The following is a 25104-nucleotide window of genomic DNA, read 5'->3' on the forward strand; positions in this document are numbered from 1 at the left end:
GTGAAAATCACATGAAAAGGATCATGCATTTAGGCCTATTATTTGTCAGAAGGAAATACCCTATGTAATTTCATTGTTGACTACACAGTTGGTATCCCATTTAGTCTAGCAGGTGTAAAATAATCTAATGGCTAAGCAAGCACCAATAGTATCAGCCTCTTTGGAAACAAAGATATGATATTTTAACAAGCTGTGTGTGTCACTTAGACATAGTTGACAATTTAGCACAGCTACAGTATTACGGTTCATTCTAGACCTAGGCCTAATAAATCAAATCAAATCAAATACAACAGGTGAAGACCATATAGTGAAATGCCTACTTACAAACCCTTAACCAACAAACCAGTTTTAAGAAAATACCCAACAAAAAGTAAGAGATAAGAATAACACATAATTAAAGCGCAGCAGTAAATAACAATAGCGGGGCTATATACAGGGGGTACCGGTAAAGAGTCAATGTGCGAGGGAACCGGTGTTGAGGTAATTGAGGTAATATGTACATGTAGGGAGAGTTATTAAAGTGGCTATGCATAGATAATAACAGAGTAGCAGCGGCATATGGAGGGGTGGGGGGGCAATGCAAATAGTCTGTGTAGCCATTTGATTTGCTGTTCAGGAGTCCTATGGATTTTTAGAAGCCTCTTGGACCTAGACTTGGCGCTCCGGTACTAGGGTGGCAGGAGTCTTTGACAATTTTTAGGGCCTTCCTCTGACACCGCCTGTTATAGAGGTCCTGGATGGCAGGAACTTGACCCTGGTGATGTACTTGGCTCTACGATCTACACTCTGTAGTGCCTTGCGGTCGTAGGCCGAGCAGTTGCCATACCAGGCAGTGATGCAACCCGTCAGGATGCTCTCGATGGTGCAGCTGTAAAACCTTTTGAGGATCTGAGGACCCATGCCAAATCTTTTCAGCCTCCCGAGGGGGAATAGGTTTTGTTGTGCCCTCTTCACGACTGTCTTGGTGTGCTTGGACCATGTTAGTTTGTTGGTGATGTGGACGCCAAGGAACTTGAAGCTCTCAGCTTGCTCCACTAAGTGCTCGGTCCTCCGTTTCCTGTAGTCCACAATCATCTCCTTTGTCTTGATCACTTTGAGGGAGAGGTTGTTGTTCTTGCACCACACTGTCAGGTCTCTGACCTCCGTCTATAGGGAGGTCTCATCGTTTTCAGTGATCAGGCATACCACTGTTGTGTCATCAGCAAACTTAATGATGGTGTTGGAGTCGTGCCTGGCCGAGCAGTCATGAGTGAACAAGGAGTACAGGAAGTGACTGACCCCTGAGGGGCCCCTGTGTTGTTGCCTACTCTTACCACCTGTGGGCGGCCTGTCAGGAAGTCCAGGATCCTGTTGCAGAGGGAGGTGTTTAGTCCCAGGGTCCTTAGCTTATTGATGAGCTTTGAGGGCACTATGGTGTTGAACGCTGAGCTGTAGTCAATGAATAGCATTCTCACATAGGTGTTCCTTTTGTCCAAGTGGGAAAGGGCAGCGTGGAGTGCAATACAGATTGCATCATCTGTGGACCTGTTGGTGCGATATGCAAATTGGGGTGGGTCTAGGTTTTCTGGGATAATGGTGTTGATGTGAGCCATGACCAGCCTCAAAGCATTTCATGGCTACAGACATGAGTGCTACGGGTCGGTAGTCATCTAGGCAGGTTACCTTAGTGTTCTTGGGCACAGGGACTATGGTGGTCTGCTTGAAACATGTTGGTATTACAGACTCAGACGGGAGAGGTTGAAAATGTCAGTGAAGGCACTTGCCAGTTGGTCAGCACATGCTCGCAGTACACATCCTGGTACTCCGTCTGGCCCTGCGGTCTGTTTAAAGGTCTTACTCCCATCGGCTGCAGAGAGTGTGATCACACAGTTGTCTGGAACAGCTGATCCTCTCATGCATGTTTCAGTGTTACTTGCCTCGAAGCGAGCATAGAAGTTATTTAGCTCATCTGGTAGGCTCGTGTCACTGGGCAGCTCGCAGCTGTGCTTCCCTTTGTAGTCTGTAATAGTTTGCAAGCCCTGTCACATCCGACGAGCGTCGGAGCCGGTGTAGTATGATTCGATCTTAGTCCTGTATTGACGCTTTGCCTACTTGATAGTTCGTCGGAGGGCATAGCGGAATTTCTTATAAGCTTCCGGGCTAGAGTCCCGCTCCTTGAAAATGACAGCTCTACCCTTCTGGTTGGGGTATGTACGTACGTACGTATGGTCACTGTGGGGACGACGTCCTCGATGCACTTATTGATAAGTGCATCGAGGACTTATCAATACGTTTTTCCAATGCCATCGGAAGAATCCCGGAACATATTCCAGTAGTGATGTACAGATATGACATTTTTATCCCATAGGACGGCACACAATTGGCACAGCATCGTCCGGGTTTGGCCGGGGTAGGCCAACATTGTAAATAAGAATTTGTTCTTAACTGACTTGCCTAGTTAAATAAAGGTTACACACACACACACCAAAATAAGGATTAGCAACAATAGTGGACTTTGTGGTTAGCCTTTAAAATTCTACTATTTGTATTTATTTGCATCACTGTCAATGTCATACTTTTATTTTGAACGCAAACCGCAAATTCCGCTATTGTGCCTAATCCTTATTGTGGCTAGCTTCACAACACATAACCCGGTCCGGTCGAGCCTCACTAGCCAGATGAAGCTAGCTGGCTGCTTATAATGTTAGCTTTGGGCAACAGGGTTAGGTAGCTGGCTAGCTATTTATTTTCATGAACTGAAGTTACATTTCAATAGGCTAACAACAAGTGGCTAACCTAGCTAATACTTACTCACAAGGATTCCAAAATCATTGCTAAGAATAATGAAAATGACTGCAGTTTCTACTGGTCATTGTTTTCAGGCTGGTTGTATTGGTTCCAGCTAGGTACCTAGCTAAAGCTAGCTACCCCAGAAGTTGCGGTCAAAAAAATTATGCTAATTACCAATGCAGTATTGTAAACACGTCGTTCGTGGCTGATGTTTGCTTGTTTGCAGACTTTTTTGTACAGCTTTGACAGTGCTACTGTATCTTTATTGACACGCAAAGACCCAAGCGGCATTCCGTAGTATGTATGTCGTGAAGCTAATAGCAGTGACGCTATTACTGTGTAACTCCGGTAGAGCAACATCTGAAAAATAATGCACTTGGGTGTGTTAACCTGTGCTTGACCAGTTGGCGAAAGCCAACATCTCCCACAACAGAGAACGGTTGATTGTCAAGGGCAATGAAAGCCATTATCTTGGCTTTAATCGATTTCGCCTTGGCATTGTCTCGTTGAAATTTTGTTACTCTTTCAAATGACTGCTCGACTTGTTGACTGCTCGATCCACACAGCAGACATTGTGGGCTAGTTTATGAATGCTGTGTTGCACGTATAGCGCAACATTTTACATTATACTCTGTAGGTATGCACATCAGCTTTGACATTGGTTTTGCACATTGTTATTAAACTAGGCATCGGCCGATACCGATGTTGGCATTTTTAGCTAATATCGTCCGATTCTGATATGTTCACTGATATATCATGCATCCCTATATTCCAGTCTGTGCTAGCAAAACAGTTCTGTAGTTTAACATCTGCTTCATCTGACCACTTTTTTTATAGACCGAGTCACTGGTGCCTCCTGCTTTAATTTTTGCCTGTAAGTAGGATTCAGGAGGATAGAGTTATGGTCAGATTTGCCAAATGGAGGGCGAGAGAGAGCTTTGTTCGCGTCTCTGTGTGGAGTAAAGGTGGTCTAGAATTTTTTTCCCTCTGGTTGAACAATTAACATGCCGATAGAAACTAGGTAAAACTGATTTAAGTTTCCCTGCATTAAAGTCCCCGGCCACTAGGAGCGTCGCCTCTGGATGAGTGTTTTCCTGTTTGCTTATGGCAAAATACAGCTCATTGAGTGCGGTTTTAGTGCCAGCCTCAGTATGTGGTGGTATGTAAACAGCTACGAAAAATACAGATGAAAACTCTCTAGTTAGATAGTGGGGTCTACAGGTTATCATGATATACTCTACCTCAGGTGAGCAAAACCTTGAGACTTCCTTAGATATCGTGCACCAGATATTGTTTACAAATATGCATAGGCCCCCGCCCCGTGTCTTACCAGAGGCTGCTGTTCTGTCTTACCGATAGAGTGTATAAGCATATAAGTATGTTCTTAATGTCGTCGTTCAGCCACAACTCGGTGAAACAGTTTTAACCTCTAGCGACGAGCAATCCCGTATCCGGGATCTTAAGTATAGCCTCAAGCTCATTAGCATAACGCAACGTTAACTATTCATGAAAATCGCAAATGAAATGAAATAAATATATTGGCTCTCAAGCTTAGCCTTTTGTTAACAACACTGTCATCTCAGATTTTCAAAATATGCTTTTCAACCATAGCTAAACAAGCATTTGTGTAAGAGTATTGATGGCTAGCATAGCATTAAACCTAGCATTCAGCAGGCAACATTTTCACAAAAACAAGAAAAGCATTCAAATAAAATGATTTACCTTTGAAGAACTTCAGATGTTTTCAATGAGGAGACTCTCAGTTGGATAGCAAATGTTCAGTTTTTCCAAAAAGATTATTTGTGTAGGAGAAACCGCTCCGTTTTGTTCATCACGTTTGGCTAAGAAAAAAACCAGAAAATTCAGTCATTATAACGTCAAACTTTTTTCCAAATTAACTCCATAATATCGACAGAAACATGGCAAACGTTGTTTAGAATCAATCCTCAAGGTGTTTTTCACATATCTATTCGATGATATATCATTCGTGGAAGTTTGGTTTCTCCTCTAAACCACATGGGAAAATGCATGCAGCTGGAGATTACGCAATAATTTCGTCGGGGGACACCAAGCGGACACCTGGTAAATGTAGTCTCTTATGGTCAATCTTCCAATGATATGCCTACAAATACGTCACAATGCTGCAGACACCTTGGGGAAACGACAGAAAGTGTAGGCCCATTCCTTGCGCATTCATAAGGAGACATTGGAACAAAGCGCATTCAAAATCTGGGGCATTTCCTGTTTGAAATTTCATCTTGGTTTCGCCTGTAGCATCAGTTCTGTGGCACTCACAGATAATATCTTTGCAGCTTTGGAAATGTCAGAGTGTTTTCTTTCCAAAGCTGTCAATTATATGCATAGTCAAGTATCATTTCGTGACAAAATATCTTGTTTAAAACGAGAACGTTTTTCATCCAAAAAATTTAATAGCGCCCCCTAATGCATAACTGGTTAAATGTCCTGTTGGTAGGATATACGTGCTTTCAGTTCGTCCCATTTATTTTCCAGCGATTGAACGTTAGCTAGCAGGATGGAAGGCAAGGGCAGATTAGCCACTCGTCGCCTGATCCTCACAAAGCACCCTGATCTCCTTCCGCGAAACCTCTGTTTCCTTTTCCAGCAAATCACAGGGATCTGGGCCTAGTCGGGTGTCTATAGTAGTATATCCTTCCGCCCCAAATCATTGAAGAAGAACTCTTCTTAAAAACAAACAAATTAGCATGGCAGCCCTCCCCTCCGGCTCCATTTTCACAGTATGTGTGATTAGATTATTGTAACTAAAGCAGTGTGTAAAGCTGTTATGTGGGCAAACATTGGCTGCATTAGTCAGGCATACCATGTCTGTGTCAGTGTAATGCGTCTATTTGCAGGTTAATGAGGTGGCATTAGTGTAAACAGCTGACGAGCTAAGTCTGTAATACCAACATTGTCCATTATACCAAGAACACTAAAGAAACCTGCATAAATGACTACTGACACATAGCACTCACGTCTGTAGCCATGAAATGCTTTGAAAGGCTAGTCATGGCTCACATCAACACCATTATCTCAGAAGCCCTAGACCCACCCAAATTTGCATACTGCACCAACAGCTCCACAGATGATGCAATCTCTATGGCACTCCACACTGCCCTTTCACACCTGGCCAAAAGGAACACCTATGTGAGAATGCTAGTCATTGACTACAGCTCAGCGTTCTACTTATCTATGCTTTAAGGAATGCGTTTGCATATGACCATTCATTGGGTATCCCTCAACAAGTGTAGGTGAGCAGCCTATGGATAGGCTACAGTACATTTTCTGAAAGCACTCATGATCTTAGTCAATAGATGGATCAGGCATCTGTAACACAGCTGATGAGCCAGGCCAATGCAGAGCAGTTAGTCAGGCAGGCTGCAGTGACAGAGAAGAGTGAAGAATCAGTAGCAGCAAGGCTGATGTCAGCAGCCTCTCCCAAGAGGCAATAGAAAAGATAGGTTTAGAATCCTCGGATGACACAGAAATGTAAAGTTAATCAATGCTGTGCTTTCTGATAACGCTGCCAAGGGGTAACATATATAAAACTGAACAGCACCGGGCCCAAAATCTAACCTTGTGGAACGCCACGTGATATCTATTTTCTCACCAAGGGTGACAAAACTCTTGACCGATTTTAAATAGGTCCTAAACCAATTTAGAACTGGGCTGGAGGCCAACCCACCTCTCCAGTCTGTCCAGAAGGACAGGTCAACATTCACAAGGCCGCAGGGCCAGACGGATTACCAGGACGTGTACTCCCAGCATACCCTGACCAACTGGCAGGTGTCTTCACTGACATGTTCAACCTCTCCATGTTTGAGTCTGTAAGTGCCTTGCTGAAGGACACCAACAGATTTTTCACCTTGGCTCAAGTATTCAAACCAGTGACTTCTGGCCCAACTCTCTAACCGCTAGGCTACCTGCCACCCACTTTGCTACGTCTACAACCTGTTGCTACTTTACTCTACCTAGGGGCAGGTTCATTCATTTTGTTTGGTACAACTGTACATTCTTTCATTGAGCAGCTTAGGCACAAAGGAAAGGAGACCTCTGTGAGGTAAAGATCACTGTTCCTGTTAATCAGCTAAACACTCTTTAGGACAAAAGTGGGTGGGGCCTACAGGAAAAATAGACAATTGTTTCTACAAGGGTTATTGTGAGTTACGCTCCCCTGCTTTCATTTGTCAAGGGAGTATGTTGTCCCAGTAGTGTGTCTAAGTTTTATTGTAATATGCTACTTTTCAGGAAAATATCTACTCTTCAACTGGCTTGGCAGAAGTTTGTTTAGCACAGAACAGACGACCTGGGTTGAAAGGTGACCCTTGGCAGAAACACATTTTGTCATGCCTAGTTCAATAACCTCAGTATAAATGATTCATTTGACATGATTGTAAATACTCCATATGAATGGTCAATCTAACATGGTGAAACTGTTACACGCATGGAGTGTGTGTATAGGGAGAAAAACCTGACCCAATTTGTGGAAATACTCAATTATCATCCAGCCTCAGAGCTCATGGTCAGAGATAGGAGTTCCATGGTCTGCTGCTTTTCCCATTGTTTATTGTGTCCTGTGCATTACCCCAGAATTCCACATTCTTGCATCTAGTTATTGTATTTAGAGCTTGCACAGAAAACATATTGTTGCCATGCCAAGAGTGTTTCTTTTTTGTGTGTAGTGGATTCTAAGCTCATGGCCATGTTACAAAGCTCTTATTCACTCACTTGTTTTGGTGTATAGGTCTGTGTGTGTGTGTGTGTGTGTGTGTGTGTGTGTGTGTGTGTGTGTGTGTGTGAGAGAGAGAGGGAGTGTGCACATCAAATCAAGTATTATTGGTCACATACACACAGTATTTAGCAGATGTTATTGCGGGTGTAGTGAAATTCTTGTGTTCCTTGCTCCAACAGTGCAGTAATATCTAACAATACACACTAAAGAATGGAATTAAGAAATATAGAAGTATTTGTGTTATTACATTTTCATAAACATAGCACCAAAAGGTGTCTGACAATACATTTATTAGGAAATTATGCATTTGTCCAATCCTTGCCACGTACACCTGTGCTGGACTAGAACATGGTCTGACAGACCCTAACTGAAAGGCTCATCAGAGCATCTCCTACTTACATTTTCTTTGTGACTAAATAAAAATGTCCCCCACGAAAGAAAAAAAGCAAGGCTTTATTAAGAGATCCATCTGTGTAGGGTTGAGTCACGATAATCACCAGCGTTTGAAATATTTAATACTGTATGTGCTTGTAATCTGAAGGGATTGCAGCATTGCCATGACAACAGATACACGGTGGAGCTCCCTGCTTTATGGTAAGTGCTCCACAGAGCACAGAGGCAGCTGAGTGCTGGAAGTGCACCCTATAGTGCAGGGGACTGTAGGGCCAGCCATATCTGATGTATTTGCTGTCTCAAGAAAACAAACGTCAGTAGTTAAGTAAAATGTGAAAGTATTAAAGCCTAACCACTCCTTTTGTCCCTGTGCCACAGGTAATAAATCCCAGGACAGCGGCATCGTAGAGATGGAGGAGCTTCCTGTCCCTCAGAACATCAAGATCAGCAACATCACATGTGACTCTTTCAAGATTTGCTGGGACATGGAGCCCCGTGTCAAGGAGCGCATCACTCACTACTTCATTGACCTCAATAAGAAGGAGAACAAGAACTCCAACAAGTTCAAACACAAGGTAACCTATCACACACACAACAACAACAACAACTAGGTTATTTCAAAGGAATTGCTCAGACATTTCCTAATTCTGTAATACAATCAATCAATCTAATTTATTTTATAAAGCCCTTTTCACATCAGCATTTGTCACAAAGAGCTTTAGATACCTGGCCTAAAACCCCCAAAAGTGAGCAATGGAGAGGCAGAAGCACAGTGGCTAGGGAAAAACTCCCTTGAGCGGGAAGTTGTCCATCAAATTATTTCTACATGATGAAGCAAGTCATTTAGTTAGAGCTAGAACAACAACCAGTATTTACCCACATCGTAACCTTTCTACTCCAGACAAGAAGTGTACCAGGTGTAAACTTTTACCAGTGCTCAGAACTGACACTCCCACACACTCTCTAACACCATATAACCTTGTGTACTCTACTAGCAGACTTAGCTCTGAGCACTAATGATATCACATAACACTAGCAGAGATTAATTGCACAAGATGGCTGCTGTTTCAGCCATTAATCGAATGGATCTAATGTAAAATCTTACAGACCTATTTCATCAGTCTCCCAGCTCACATTATGGGTGTAGTGACCATAAAAGCCCCCCTAAAGGAAGTGTTTTTCTTCCCATTCTCTGTGTGAATATAGACCGCATGCAGTTATTTTCATTACAGCATGCAGGGACGAGGTTGTGCATTAATGTACTGCTGTTGTCGCTACACAGGGGCTGGTGTAATACTGCAGGGTGTGCGGGCCCAATCAATGTCCTGCAGCTAATGCATAGATTTAGGAGATAGGAAGTGTAATACTAGGCTCCATAGTATACAGCGAATACGTTTTGAGGACATGGGGATAAGGGGACGCTACAGTCTAAACGTGTCATTTGAGCAGCTTAACACTGAGAAGTGTATTTATGCTGAGTTTCTGTTGTGGTGTGTATGTGGCATTAAAGTGTGTGTATATCTATCGATCTATCTATCTAGAGGCCTACTCCCATTGATACACATGATATGTTGCTTGTGTAGCTGAACAGTGAACAATGTGTTAATGCAGAGTTTGTGTGTAGAGCTGTAAGCTTTGTGTATGTTACGTGTAAGCACTCTGTCTGTGTCCCCGTCCAGGATGTCCCCACTAAGCTGGTGGCGAAGGCGGTTCCTCTGCCCATGACGGTGAGGGGTCACTGGTTCCTCAGCCCGCGTACAGAGTACACTGTGGCCGTCCAGACAGCTTCCAAACAGACCGACGGAGACTACGCTGTGTCAGAGTGGAGCGAGATCATAGAGTTCACCACCGCCGGTGAGGCGAGGGGCAGGGAAACAAAGCTTTTTGATACATACTTTTTTTATAGATCCCTAAAACCTTCTGCCTTTAATACGATGGACATGCTATATTCTCTCTTATATTTGTCTAATGGCTAATCCGAACCCCTGTTTCCAGATTATTCCACGGTGCATCTAACCCAACTGCTGGAGAAGGCTGAGGTCATCGCAGGGAGGATGCTGCGCTTCTCTGTGTTCTACAGGAACCAGAACAAAGAGTACTTTGACCAGGCCAGGTACGTATGTCTGCACAACAACCCGCAAATTTATTCTGATGATGACATTTTCAAGCGGAATCACGTAATATGGAGATAAATAGGGCTGCACATGATCTTTGCTAATACCGCCTTCCCTTTCAACTGAAATTGTCATATGCTTTCTTCAAAGCTCAAGGGAAAGGGTCCAGATGTTATGGTTTGAAGCATTTTTTATATGCTCAGATCTGCATGTGCAGGGGCCTCCCAAGTGGCACAGCGGTCTAAGCGGTCTAAGGCACTGCATCCCAGTGCTTGAGGCGTCACTGGGTTCGATCCCAGCCTGTGTCACAGCCAGCTGTGACCGGGAGACCCATGAGGCGGCGCACAATTGGCCCAGTGTCGTCCGGGATAGGGGAGGGTTTGGCCGGCCGGGATTTCTATGTCTCATCTCACTCTAGTGACTCCTTGTGGTGGGCTGAGCGCCTGCTAGCTGACCTCGGTCGCCAGCTGGCTTCCTGGTTAAGCAAGCAGTGTGTCAAGAAGCTGTGCAGCTTGGCAGGGTTATGTTTCGGAGGAACCGTGGCTTTCGACCTTCCCCTCTCCCCAGTCCATAGGGGAGTTGCAGTGATGGGACAAGACTGTAACTACCAATTGGGGTCGAAGTACAACAACAAAAAATATCTGTATGTGTAGGGATAGTTGTGTATTTGGGGAGTTAGGGATGGCAGCCCACCCTTTTGTAGGCCCGTGGATCAATACCCCTCCCCCAGAAATGGTATAATTGAAATTTGATTGTGAATCAGCAGTTTTCTTATTGTTATGTCACTGACAGTCACTCAATTAGCCCATGTCAGCAAATCCATTTTTGATTGGCAAGTTAGTTTAGCCATACTGTATATCTAAACTTGTAGTAATCATGTTCGAATTACCGACCAGGGGCCCCCATTGATTTTTTTTAGTTACTGTCACTCAGATATATTAAAAACTGCAAAATGAGTAGAACTGCATGAAATTAGTTATAAAGTTGCAAAATCTTCTCTCCTCCCCATGGAAAAATGCGTAGAATTGCTGGAAATGAACTTTTCACCTCCTCTGTTAAGAGGGGGGCCGCTAAAATGTTTTGCTTGCAAGGTCCCCAAAAGGCTCAGGCCGGCTCTGACTGCATGTGTGGGTATGGATGTGGGTATGCAAACCCGCGAGCCACTGTGGCCCCTCACGATGAGTTCTGATTTTTTGTGGCCCCCATTAAAGTTGCCCAAGCTCAACAGAAGGGTATTATTGCAAAAAAAGTGTTGACAGAAATCGTATTAGTTTTCCAAATCCATTCATAAACTCTGCTACATTATATTATACAAAAAGTAAAGTACCCGGGTTAGCAGATTATAGTTCAGTAACATAACAGTTCTGAAATCTATTTACTTGTAGTTTTTTCTGCATTCTTAACTAGAAGAGTAACATGGTCACAAAACCTCCAAATTACTATTTTACAAAACAGCAGTTTGCACAATCTTACACAAGTATAAAAGTTTTTTTTCAAGTTTTCCATTTGCGCATATGCTGGAACAAATGACCTTCCCAATGACCACATGCATTGGATTTTTCCAAATAATTTCAAACCTACCGCTGTAATTGCTGGAATAAATGAAGAAAAAGCATTGTGCTCGGAGAAGCAAAGCCTTTTAAAGTGTATTCTGAAGAAAGAGGAATCGGAGTGTGTAGCAAACACCTGGCAGACTAACATGACTGGAAAGCAAGATAGAGAGAGAGAGACACGGAGTGAACGAGACCGAGAGGAGATGAGTCTGTTGTGTTTTAAAATGTTTGCTGATGTGTCTTAAGCGATTATGTATTTTTTTGGAGGGGGGAGATAATAGATCTTTCTGTTCTCTAGTTTTATCTTCTCTTATTTTCATTTCTCTGTGGTGTAGCATGGTGAATGACTGTAAAAGTAGGCCTTTGCTATGATGACCTGGGTGGGACCTGAATAATTTGATAATTACCATGACAGAGACAATTATGGTTATCATGATAACCTTTTAAAGTGTTACCAATGTAATTACACCAATAACTGAAGCATTTGGAGCTCAGATTTACATCATAGGAGATCTGACTGCCAATTTATACGTTCCTCAGAAGCACAAGTTTCTGCTATTAATTTGTTGGCATCCAGAGATCTTTCCGAATACAATCCGTGTGTCTGTTGTTTTTTCTGAGTTCTGTCTAGTGCAACGGAAGGCGTCTGTTTACCAAGCAGAAAACTGAGGAGCAATTTGCATGAACTAGGGGCTGGATTCTATCCGTATCACGGATGTGTCGTGGAAGATCTGTGTTAAAATGTAAAGCTATTGTCAATTGAGCTGACATATGCAGTGTTTACTGTGAATGCAGTATCCGCGAACGCAGGAACAGTGCCTTTTGTTAAATGGGATTTACCTGTTAATTGAATGATTAGAATATTCCACCCTGAAACATATAATTGTATGGAATTGATTAGAATGTATAAAATCATAATCAATAAATGTGTAGTCCTAGTCAGAATTAGGGTAAAACAATATAGCTAATGTTTATGTCTTTATGGTATTTTAGACACAGACTGTCTGAGCAAAATTCGGTGCCGACCTGACTAGAGATTTGGGAGAGAACGAGGAGTATGTCTCAAGGTCAAGGTCTCCCTAATCTCTGTCGGCTGGGTAGTGAGACAGTATGTACGTAGGATACCTTCTGTTTGTGTGTATGTATGTACGTAGGATACCTTCTGTTTGTGTGTATGTATGTGCGTAGGATATCTTCTGTTTGTGTGTATGTATGTGCATAGGATACCTTCTGTTTGTGTGTATGTATGTACATAGGATACCTTCTGTTTGTGTGTATGTATGTGCATAGGATACCTTCTGTTTGTGTGCATAGGATATCTTCTGTTTGTGTGTATGTATGTGCATAGGATACCTTCTGTTTGTGTGTATGTATGTGCGTAGGATATCTTCTGTTTGTGTGTATGTATGTGCGTAGGATATCTTCTGTTTGTGTGTATGTATGTGCGTAGGATATCTTCTGTTTGTGTGTATGTATGTGCGTAGAATATCTACTGTTTGTGTGGAAGTATGTGCATAGGATATCTACTGTTTGTGTGGAAGTATGTGCGCAGCTATAAAATTGATGTCTTTGTATTCTTGACTTTAGAACGTTCTCTGAATAAACTGTACTAACCTTTTGCATAAGCTGAGTCTTTGACTAATTATTATTATACCCATGGTCTTACAAACTTCAGGGATTGGTCAGAGCTATTGATTGATTGTTATTATCATTGGGATTGGAAATTCTCGTGACACCTTTAAATCTAAATTGAGCTATAACGCAGATCTTCCGTGATACTTCTATGATAACAATTGAATTCAGCCCTAGATTACATTTATTAGGGGCTCGATTCAATCCGTTGTGCTGAAGATCTGAGCTACAGTGAGATATACATTTTAAGAAGACTGCATTCGGTAAACACAGCATATGTCAGCTTAAATCTGAAATTACCATGAAATTTCAATCTCGCTACAAACACTGAATTTTTGATGATATGGATTGAATCGAGCCCTAGATCTGTATTTTTACTCATTGTTTCCGAAATGGAGCCTTTCTGAGAACTTGTTTACTTTATCAATGCCTGGTTGTATTGATGATGCATTGTAATCTATAGTATAGTGAATACTCAGACAGTTGTCCATGTTTCCTCTCCAGGGAGGTGCATGGGAACCGCATGCTGCCAGCAGTGAAGGACAATAGTGGAAGCCACGGCTCACCTATCAGCGGAAAGCTGGAGGGCCTCTACTTCAGCTGCAACACAGAGTTCAACACAGGCAAGCCCCCCCAGGATTCCCCCTACGGCCGCACACGCTTTGAGATCCAGGCTGAGACCCTGTTCAACCCCAAGACTAACCTCTACTTCGGGGACTTCTACTGCATGTATACAGCCTACCACTACGTCATACTGGTGCTGGCCCCACAGGGCTCGCCCGGCGATGACTTCTGCAAGGCAAGGCTGCAAGCGCTCGACGTCACCAACAACCACTTCCTGACGTGCACGCTGGACGAGGAGGCGGGCGACGGGGCTCTGGTGTTCCGGCACGCCCAGGATGTGATCCTGGAGGTGATTTACACGGATCCCGTGGACCTGGCGCTGGGCACGGTGGCAGAGATCAGCGGGCACCAGCTTATGAGCCTTTCTACTGTCAACGCCAAGAAGGACCCCAGCTGCAAGACCTGCAACATCAGCGTGGGACGCTAGTGGGAGACTGGACTGGACCTGTGCTACACACACATGCAACCCCAACCTTTACACACCTCTATATCCACAAAGAACCACCCTCCCAAAAGAAGAACAGTGCAAAAGAGGGACCCAGACTGTGAAAAAAATGTAACAGGGTGCGGTGCTAGAATTCACAATCCAATTGCATACACACACAAACATACACATAAACAAAACACATCACCCATAACCCTTTACATCCTCAAAGGACCACCCTCCCAAAAGTGTGGAACTCTATTCCAGCCTCCCGCCAACCCCATCAGAAGAGAAACAATGCAAAAGAGGGAGGAGCCCCAACTGAAAGATCTACAGCTTAAGTGTGGGACCCCAACAACTTTGTCAGCATCATCCAAACCGGCTAGCCAACACTGGTCAATTAACTGACTGATCCCTTTAAATGTTCTAACCAAACATTCATTGTTGCCTGCATTTATTCACACAGCTTTTCTCATAGATTTTCCCTCCTGTTGTTTTTCAAAACATCTCCATCTCCCTTTGACCTTTTCTGTTCACTTCAGTCCAGGTAGACAGGTGGTTGTGTTCCTCTTTTTCTGTCTCTTCTGGAAGGTGTTAGTTTGGTCCAAGTTACTCCATAACTCCCTCTATTGGCAGAGACTGGTACTAATTTAGGGCTGCAGTGTCATCATCTTTATGCCAAAGGTATCCCAAATGGAAATAACATGCTGTAGAATAACAATACTAATGCAACAGCCACTAAAAAGCAAATTAACTCTGAGATCAACATGGTAATTACTACTTGGTAACCTTTAAGAGCATGATGCTGTCAACTGCAATGTTTTATTTATTCTAGTTATAAGGAAACCATAGACTGTGTTTAGCAAAGTAAGTGTGAAAATATTTATTTTTTACTGATATACATAGAAACCAGAAGTGCACAATGTCAAGAGATCTGATCATAGTAAAGAATGGCATTTTGGGATGAAAAACACATTTGACTGCAGGAGTAACTTGCCCTATGCCAACATTCACACTTTTTTTTTTCCAAGGTAATGTATAACTTGAATTGCCACAATGCATCATGTCAACTATTAACTAATACATATCATAGTACAAAGTGGGACTAAAAACTGATTGACATACACAAATATTCTACAGGATTGTCAGATTGTATATTTGGATGACATATCCTCCTTGCCAAGATTGCACTTTTCAAAGTGCCACATTTGAACATAGTACACCACCTGTTATACCGAGAATAGTTTTGCGAGAAGAAAATGCAAGTAACAATAGTGTCATAAAATAGCTTAGAAATTGACAACATGTATCTAACATCAACTGTTATATTTGTTCTCTTTGTTTCCTTAAAACTGTTACACTCGCTACATCAGTTGCATAAAATATTATAATTCCATCAGTTGCATAAAATATCATTTGTTATCATAAATAACAAAGGACTTGTTATGGGACAAAAAATTGTTGGATGTCGCCCAGCAACTCTTGTATCATCTTGCCATCACTCTTAACCAAAGTGAGAGTCAGTCAACATCAAAGTAATTTAAAGTGCATCACCATGTAACCATGGCATGAAACATGACAAGAAGTACCGGTATTTCACTTTGAAAATTGTTCAGAAACTAAAGGTCCTATAAATGAGTAAAAAAGTGTTTCAAAATAAAAGTCCCACTGTGAAGGAAGCTTAGACAGTCTTCTAAGTATCCTGTTTACTGAGCAGGGCTTCCAGTAAGTGGAGTTTTGCTTTTAGGTTCTTGTACTCGCAGTACTCCTCTGCCATGGGCCCGCGGTCCTCTTTCTGGGCATTCCTTTAAAGACGAGGAAGAGAAACATATTACTTAATATTTTAGACAAGCTGCAGCTTCCTTTACTGGTATAGTCCTTGTGTTGCCTTATTCAGATAACATTGTACAGTGAGTATTGTAATTAAAGCATTGTATTTTAGGGCTCTATTCAATCTGCGTCACGGAAATTCAGCTTTACAGCGTGATTGACATTTAAAGGCAATGTTCCCACTTAGGTGGAGAATGCATTCATGGTAAACGCTGCTTATGTCGGCTCAATCGGAAATTAACTTTACATTTCTATTGGGGAATCCGTAATGCTTCAGTGTTACAGATTGAATAGAGCCCTACTTAAAAAAAACAGCTACATGTACAAAAGATGTGTATACTGTAGTTCAGAGCAGTTGACTATTTCTCTGTCTCTCTCCTAAGTACTTCTTTGTGTCGTATTAACGTGAGTGTGCATCACGCTGTTGTATCATTCTGCTGAATTCTTTTGGTGGATGTTTTATTTTATTTTTCACAAGGCATTGTTGAACTATGGATACCAAATGTTCCAGTTTGTTAAAAGAAAATGAAAGAAAATGCAAACAGTGAAGTGTAACGAGTCTTACCTGTCGGTCTGTGTGTAGAAGTGGTCCTCAAAGTCTCGGAGTACTGAACGGAGTCTCTTCTTCTCTGCTCGTGTCACCCTCAGCTGCTCCAGTAACTCTGATCTACAGTACAGTAGGAGGGGTCACAGAGAGGAGTGAGACAAGAATACATACAGCAAGGCCTCACTCCAAAATGAATCTATGGACTAGCAAGAGAAGTTAACCAGGGGCATACCTTGATGCCTTGTGCAGTGTTGCTGTGGTGACACTGGGTGGATGTAGACTTTTGATCTCCTCCAGAGGCGACACGAGAGGTGTGTTGGCTACCTCGTTATGTGGTAGACACAGTGACTCTTCTGAAGACACACAGTGCAATGCTGTATGAGGTAGCCAGGGGCTGTCCTTCACATACTCTTCATCAGAACACTCCTCTTCCTCCTGTAGGGAATCAGCACAGAGACTGTAGAATAATAGTGAAGACATCAAAACTATGAAATAACAAATGTGGAATTATGTAGTAACCAAAAAGTTATAAATACATTCTTCAATGTAGCCACCCTTTCTCTGATGACAGCTTTGCACACTCTTGGCATTCTCTCAACCAGCTTCATGAGGTAGTCACCTGGAATCTATTTCAATTAACACGTGTGCCTTGTTAAGTTCATTTGTGGAATTTATTTTCTTCTTAATATATTTGAGCCAATCTGTTGTGTTGTGACAAGGTAGGGGGGTACACAGAAGATAGCCCTATTTGGTAAAAGACCAAGTCCATATTATGGCAAGAACCGCTCAAATAAGCAAGAAGAAATGACAGTCCATCATTACTTTAAGACATAAAGGTCAGTCAATTTCAAGAACTTTAAAGGAAAACACAGAGTTACCTCTGCTGCAGAGGATAAGTTCATTAGAGAGTTACCAGCCTCAGAAATTGCAGCCCCAAAAAATGCTTCACAGAGTTCAAGTAACAGACACATCTCAACATGAACTGTTCAGAGGAGACTGCGTGAATCAGGCCTTCATGGTTGAAAAAAACTACTAAAGGACACCAATAAGAAGTAGAGACTTGCTTGGGCTAAGAAACATGAGCAATGGATATTAAACTGGTGGAAATCTGTCCTTTGGTCTGATGAGTCCAAATCTGAGATGTTTAGTTCCAACCACCATGTCTTTGTGAGGCACAGGTGAACGCATATCTTTGTGAGATGCAGGTGAACGCAGGTGAACGAGTAGGTGAACGGATGATCTCCGCATATGTGGTTCCCACCGTGAAGCGAGGAGGTGTGAGGGTGTGGGATGCTTTGTGGTGATTTATTTAGAATTCACGGTACACTTAACCAGCATGGCTACCACAGCATTCTGCAGCAATATACCATCCCATCTGGCTTGGGTTTAGTGGGAATATCATTTGTTTTTCAACAGGACAATGACCCAACACACATCAGGGCTATTTAACCAAGAAGGAGAGTGATGGAGTGCTGCATCAGATGACCTAGTCTCCTCAATCACCCAACCTAAACCCAATTGAGATGGTTTGGGATGAATTGGTGTGACCAAACTTGACTGGTACTGTATATAATTTGGGATTTAAAAAAAAAAAAAAAATCACAAAAGTGGAGCACTGGGCCTTTATTATTCCTGTATTAGGGGACCGATATAGCCTTCTATAGCATAGCCCAAATGTAAAACACAGCAATATACTGTAAGTGTTGGCTATGGGGATGACCAGTGAAATATACCTGCTGGAGCGCGTGCTACGCGTGGGTGTTGCTATGGTGACCAGTGAGTTGAGATAAGGTGGGTCTTTACCTAGCAAAGATTTATAGATGACTTGGAGCCAGTGGGTTTGGCGACAAATCTGTAGCGAGGGCCAGCCAACGAAAGCATACAGGTCGCAGAGGTGGGTTGTATATGGGGCTTTGGTGACAAAACGGATGGCACTGTGATAGACTACATCCAGTTTGCTGAGTAGAGTTTTGGAGGCTATTTTGTAAATTACATCGCCGTAGTCAAGGATCGGTAGGATAGTCAGTTTTACGAGGGTATGTTTGGCAGCATGAGTGAAGAATGCTTTGTTGCGAAATTGGAAGATGATTCTAGATTTAATTTTGGATTGGAGATGCTTAATGTGAGTCTGGAAGGAGAGTTTACAGTCTAACCAGACACCTAGGTATTTGTAGTTGTCCACATATTCTCGGTCAGAACAGTCCAGAGTAGTGATGCTAGTTGGGTGGGCAGGCGCGGGCAGCAATCGGTTGAAGAGCATGCATTTAGTTTTAATAGCATTTAAAAGCAGTTGGAGGCCACGGAAGGAGTGTTGTATGGCATTGAAGCTCGTTTGGAGGTTTGTTAACACAGCGTCCAAAGAAAGGCTAGATGTATACAGAATGGTGTCATCTGCGTAGAGGTGGATCAGAGAATCACCAGCAGTAATAGCGACATCATTGATATATACAGAGAAAAGAGTCGGCCCGAGAATTGAACCCTGTGGCACCCCATAGAGACTGCCAGAGGTCCAGACAACAGGCCGTCAGATTTGACACACTGAACTCTATCTGAGAAGATGTTGGTGAACCAGGCGAGGCAGTCATTTACGAAACCAAGGCTGTTGAGTCTGCCAATAAGAATGCGGTGAAAGTACTGAGTAAAGGACCTGAATACTTTTGTAAATGTGATGTTTCATTTTTTTTATTTTTAATACATTTGCAAAATGTTCTACGTAACTGTTTTTGCTTTGTCATTATGGGGTATTGTGTGTAGATTAATGAGGGGGGGGGGAAACTATTTAATCTAGTTTAGAATACGGCTGTAATGTAACAAAATGTGGAAAAAGTCAAAGAGTCTGAATACTTTCCGAATGCACTGTATCTTTCTGGGTTCTACTGCGCAAGAGCAGGTCGGTGGAGTTTTATGAACATCAAGGCAGACAGGTGATGTTTATTTTAAAATGTTATGTTCTGAAGTTGACAAGCCTCCAATGGGCCTCTCCATTGCACACATGTAGCCTACAGTTCTTCATCATTCACCAGAGAGAATACAACACAATTTACCTACCTGTAGGGTGCTATAGCCTAGATCTTTATTTGGTTTGTCATTCTATAATTTTCATGCAATTTTTGTGGTAAATAAATATTATTTATTTTAGAGTTGATGAAAATAAATTTTTCTGTGTATTCTCAAATTGAAAAAAGCTAGGGAGCTCCCCCAGCACTACACACCTGATTACATGTGAAGTTAAGCCACATCTCCTCACACAGCCCCATCCCCAAACTACTTGTGTGTGTGTGTGTGTGTGTGTGTGTGTGTGTGTGTGTGTGTGTGTGTGTGTGTGTGTGTGTGTGTGTGTGTGTGTGTGTGTGTGTGTGTGTGTGTGTGTGTGTGTGTGTGTGTGTGTGTGTGTGTGTGTGTGTGTGAGTGAGTGACTTACTATTGTGGTGATGAAAGGGATGGTGGTGGAGGAACACAGGAGCTGCTGTTTGACCTGGCGGTAGCGATCATAGAAAGGCTTCATCAGAGTCTTCTCCTGCCTGGTGCTCTGAAAACACACACACACACACACTAAAAAAATATATATAATAATATTAAACATTACGGCTACTCATTCAGAAGCTACACTAAATAGGCATTTACAAGGCACACTGGGCAGTCTTACCGGTCGTCCATGCAGGCTCTCAAAGTGGAGCAGACACTTCTGCAGGGTGAACTTCTCCACAGCCATCTGAGCCGGAGTCATCTCCTGGACCAGGAGCCAACCAGTGGCAATACAGTCAGACACAAGGCCAAACCAAAGAGTAATAGACCACAGCAGAGTTACACTGACAGTATAACACACTCAACTAATCAAGAGTAATCTTGGTTTGAGAATAGGTCCTTTCATAACTATGTAAATTTCCATCGCATTACCTGGTAATTCACGATGTGTCATTTTACCTTGATGTTATCTGGCAGTCCCTCCTGTCGTTTCTCCATCATTCTCTTGTTCAGGCTATCGACAGTCTCCTTCAGTGAGGGTTTATTGTTACTGTTCTGGTAGTGCTCCATCGCCCCCTGGGGGTCTCTGGTGGACCTGCATGTAGCTGTGTTCCGTCCTTTCTGCTGCTCTCTGAGCCCATCCACACACTGTTTCAGCTTCAGCTCTACACATACACAGATGTTCCATTTGACAATATAGAACACTCATACAAATATCAATATAGATTCAGAATAGATGTCCCTCCTCCCCAAATATATATATTTTTTAATGGCATAAATAATTATGAACATTTCCTTACAAATAATAATGATACATTATACAGCCACCAAGATGGTGTCTTGGTGTTACATTCTTTCACTTCAGCAGCAGTTCACACAGGGTTTTTGAAATGCATCTGATTGCAACAAGTCAAGGTCTTACCTTTCAGCTGCTTACGAGACTTAGTGAGGTCTCGCATCAGTCTAGATATTTCTGGGTGGGCAGTCTTATCATTGTATGCTGGCTGCCACAGAAAAACAACACAAACTCATGAATATATGACACATAGAAAGAGGTATATTCATATATGGCTAAATATATCCTATCATTATTATCAGTCCATAAACACTAGGTGGAGCTACACTAAACTCATGTGTTCTACTGGAACGAGAACTACAGCACTAGGAAAGACAGGAGTGTAATGTGTGAAAACATCCAGTAGGAGAACTCTTTGAATTGGATTATTCTGTTCCCAAACCATTAACTTCTCCCTAAGGCTGTGTGCAGCTGGTATTGGGCTGAGTTGGCACTTTAGAAAAGAAAACGGAAGTCGAGTCTGGTGAGAGAGAGAGCGGTTTGAACCAGTCTAAACTGGCTTGGAAGAGAGAGAGGAGATATGACTGTCTGTGGCCTTGATTCTTTGACTCAGCAGGACGAAATACATTCCTCCCACTGGGCACACCTTGTTGTTTCAATGTGGATAATTGGGTAATATTTGGCTGAGACGTTGATCAATGAGATTACAACCTATATTCACCCACAGCTTTAATATAAACAGACTGTCAGCTTTAATTTGAGGGTATTTTCATCCATCTCGGGTGAACCGTTTAGAAATTACAGCACGTTTTGTACACAGTCCTCCCATTTTAGGGGACCAAAAGTATTGGGAAAAATGCACTTATCTTAAACTAGTACAAGGTTAAGAATTTGGTCCCTTATTCAAAACACACAATGGCTTCATCAAGCTTGTGACTACAAATTTGTTGGATGCATTTGCTGTTTGTTTTGGTTGTGTTTCAGATTATTTTGTGCCCAATAGAAACGAATGGTAAATAATGTATTGTGTCATTTTGGAGTCACTTTTATTGTAAATAAGAATATGTTTCTAAACACTTTTACATTCACGTGGCTGCTACCATGATTACAGATAATCCTGGATGATTCGTGAATAATGATGAGTGAGGAAGTTTAAACGCACAAATAGCATACACCCCCAAAAATGCTAACTTCCCCTTTTATTGTAACTGTGAGAGGGTAGCTACAGTATTTGTGATATGTTGGATTCACGTCTTCATCTCAAACAAAAATCTAAGCTAAAGAATAGGACTAAATCAAATCAAAAATATAAATGCACTTAAATCATGTTTGATTTGATTTAGTCCTATTTTTAGGTTGGGATGGAGATGTGAATCAAACATATAATTTATTATTTTGTAGAAAAACTGTAATTAAAGCCAGACTAAGTCAGTGGCATAGAACTGTCAAAGCAGAAGATCTCCTTCGAATGTTGATATTCGGTTGTGTTGACAACTAAACACAATTCAATATCACTAAATATCATTTCATTTGAAATCAACTAGAGCTTGAAACCCTAGGCCTGTTGTACTGTCTATTTTGAGTTGGGTTGAATTGAAACAATAGGTGTTGATGACTTTGCAAATGGTATCTATATAGGCCTAAATAGTATCATTTATGATATATGTGCTATCATTTCATTTGCTCTGTTAAAACTACACTGGAATGACTTCGAAAGCAACAATGAATCTATTTCATTTTTAAGTGGAGTTCTCTCAACATTTATTCTCACGATAGCACTCTGGTAATAGTCTGTGAAAAATAGCTAAGCAGGGCTGGTCTTGGTTAAAAGGGTAGCTATAGATAGATTTTCCAGTAGGAGGTGCTGCCCACCCTATAGTTTTTTTCCCCTGATAGTAGATACAACGTTGAAGGTCTGACGTTGTTTTAATGGTACAAATTCAACATATTTTATACAAGGGTTGTTGTCTATGTTGAAATGTGGTTACCATGATGACATAATCCTGTGGTTGAAATTTCACCATCAAAACAACAGTTGAGGTTGATTACTTTTTTCAAATCTGATGTATTTTCCACACAGATTCCACGTCACAATATGTTGACAAATTATGTTGAAACAACGTTTCTCTGCAGTTTGTCCAGTGGGCTCTGTCTTTATGAGACACTGTGTAAAAAAGCTCTCACCAGTCAAACCATGGATTTATTCAGAAACTAAAAGGTTGGCCTCTGGGCTATAATATGGTTGTAAATAAACGTTGATGCTTGATGGTTTTACTGTCTCACCCTGTAGTGTCTCTCTTGTTCAAAGCGCTCCTCAAAATGTCTGATCCTCTTCCTCAGGTTCTGGATGTGTCTGTTTAGCATTGTGATTGATGGGGTCTTGATAGCTCCCTCTGCTGGTTCAGTCCTGACTGTGTAATGGGCCCTGGTGAGGGAGGGAGAGCTAGAATGGTAAATTTCCACATTTATCCATCACATATGCTTCCAAGACACACCCCCTAATACACAACACACACTTAACACGCATAAACCTTGGACACACAAAGCTACATACTCTCTCCATCCGAATGCACACACAAAAACCGAACACAAACACACAACACTTGAACACAGTCTCTTACATCCTGATGTATTGTGAGCAGGGTGGGGATGGGGCTGTTTCCGGGTCTGTGTTGAAGCGCTGGCCCTGGCTGAGGTTGTGGCAGCGGGGGGACGGAATGGGACAGTCGCCAGCCGCGAGGCGCTGGAGGAGAGGACTAGGACCAGGGGTCAGCAGACACTCACTGCTACTCCCCTCAGAGAGAGACACGGGGGCCCTGTGGACCGGACTGGCTTCTGACAGGGAGCAGAGGGTGGAGGGAGAGAGACAACGGGGTCAAAGTACAGAAAGGAAATGAAGACTAACAGGTTTGAATCTATAACAAAGCTAGTGGTGTAGTTGTGCACCTGTCCTACTGGTCAAAAACAACCAACTTCACCTCATATCCAGAACATACTCCAAAGATATCTGCCCTTATACACACACTGCTCCTACTGTATCTTGAGCATCCTGGCGCATCGTGACTTGATAAGCAAGCATGAGACATACCCACCCAAAGCTAACACTGACAAGAGCTTATATTATCCACTACACATAAGACAGATGAAGTGACACTCACAAAAAAAGCACTAAATATCAATCATAGTGTACAAGATATCACACAGTACGAGAATAACCAATTTGCTTACGAGGAGACGAGGGTTGAGAGAGATCGGAGAGGAGGAAGGGATTAAAGAAAAGGAGGGATAGGGAAGGTGTTGTTCTCCTACCTGTCAGTGAAGTGCTGATGATGTCCTGGTCCTGTTTTGGGAGGGATTGGAGAGATGGGGTTAGGCTCTGGTAGTCATTTGTACAAGGGGGGAGTTCCAGGTCCTCCTGGGGGGTTCCGGGGGGTGAGGTGCACAGCTCAGCCTCCAGGGCTTGCTGCTTCAGGGAGGGGCTCTGGAAACAGAAGCAGAACATGCCTTCAGAATTAGGGGTCTGGAGAAGGTAAAACAGGGGTGCAGATCCCCTGTCTGGGGTGGAGAGGTTGAAGAAGGTGGGTAGCAAAATCCTGATGATGGCAGTTAAGAGGGCTTGTCCTTAGGGAAAGTGATCTTGTGTTGTGTCCGTGTGCCCCACACCTCAGTTATAAAAGGGTGGCGTAAGACATGACGTTAGCAGCCACATAATGGGTCTTGTCTCGGTTCTGCTCTCCCTAGGTTTCCTCAGACCTGGATCCACATGTGATCCCATTAGTTAGATCCCTGTGTGTGTGACAGCGTACTCAGCTTCCTCAGAAGGGTGAAATCCCTGTGTTCTGTAATTCTCATAGTATCACTGTTAGTGATTCAGTAGAATCCATGTATGTCTGCACATATCTGTGTTTTCCCTGTTTTTCCCGGTCTGTCTGCGTTCCCCGTGATGCTTCCGCTGCTCCGGCTCACCTCCACATGATGGATTATTCATAGCGTCAGGGAAACGTTCGGGAAAACCATGCGTGTGGGAATATGATGGGGGGGGGGGGGGGGGGGTCTCCGTGGTAACGTTGTGAGGCTGAGCATTCTAATTGGAGAGAAGGAAGGCTGACGTTGTTAGCTCAGTGTGAGCCGCAGTAGGGGGTTGACATGGGTTGTTCTGTGAGCGTCCGTACTAGGATAAAATAGGTTTTGATGCATAAATATGGGG

General features: G+C 42.7%; 2 protein-coding genes across 3 annotated transcripts in view; one reads left to right on the forward strand and one right to left on the reverse strand.

Moving 5' to 3' along the window:
- The window catches only part of LOC110502531 (phytanoyl-CoA hydroxylase-interacting protein-like), a 42227-nt gene extending 25594 nt beyond the window's left edge, over positions 1-16633 (forward strand). For both annotated transcript variants that reach the window (XM_021580608.2, XM_036960081.1), the window contains exons 2-5: positions 8291-8487; positions 9592-9766; positions 9908-10025; positions 13716-16633. In XM_021580608.2, coding sequence (XP_021436283.1) covers positions 8291-8487; positions 9592-9766; positions 9908-10025; positions 13716-14262 — 1037 coding nt within the window. In that variant the 3' untranslated portion in view covers positions 14263-16633. The remainder of the gene's footprint in view (positions 1-8290; positions 8488-9591; positions 9767-9907; positions 10026-13715) is intronic.
- fam13c (family with sequence similarity 13 member C) lies at positions 15128-24857 on the reverse strand. The gene is made up of 10 exons (XM_021580607.2): positions 24207-24857; positions 23519-23732; positions 23181-23322; positions 21024-21105; positions 20561-20766; positions 20283-20366; positions 20058-20165; positions 16869-17071; positions 16655-16756; positions 15128-16064 (listed from the first exon to the last, which is right to left on the reverse strand). The coding sequence occupies exons 1-10, from the start codon at positions 24397-24399 to the stop codon at positions 15953-15955; spliced, it is 1446 nt and encodes a 481-aa protein (XP_021436282.2). The 5' UTR covers positions 24400-24857; the 3' UTR covers positions 15128-15952.
- Between the last annotated feature and the right edge of the window lie 247 nt (positions 24858-25104).

This window comes from Oncorhynchus mykiss, chromosome 23 (genome assembly GCF_013265735.2).
Source record: "Oncorhynchus mykiss isolate Arlee chromosome 23, USDA_OmykA_1.1, whole genome shotgun sequence".
Lineage (NCBI taxonomy): Eukaryota > Metazoa > Chordata > Actinopteri > Salmoniformes > Salmonidae > Oncorhynchus > Oncorhynchus mykiss.

Coding starts and splice junctions, on each gene's coding strand:
- fam13c (XM_021580607.2), bottom strand. CDS start 24,399: ATGTTCTGCTTCTGTTTCCAGAGCCCCTCCCTGAAGCAGCAAGCCCTG. Junction 20,166..20,282: donor AGAGCCTGCATGGACGACCG/GTAAGACTGCCC, acceptor GTGTGTTTTCAG/AGCACCAGGCAGGAGAAGAC. Junction 16,757..16,868: donor ACACTGCACAAGGCATCAAG/GTATGCCCCTGG, acceptor ACTGTACTGTAG/ATCAGAGTTACTGGAGCAGC.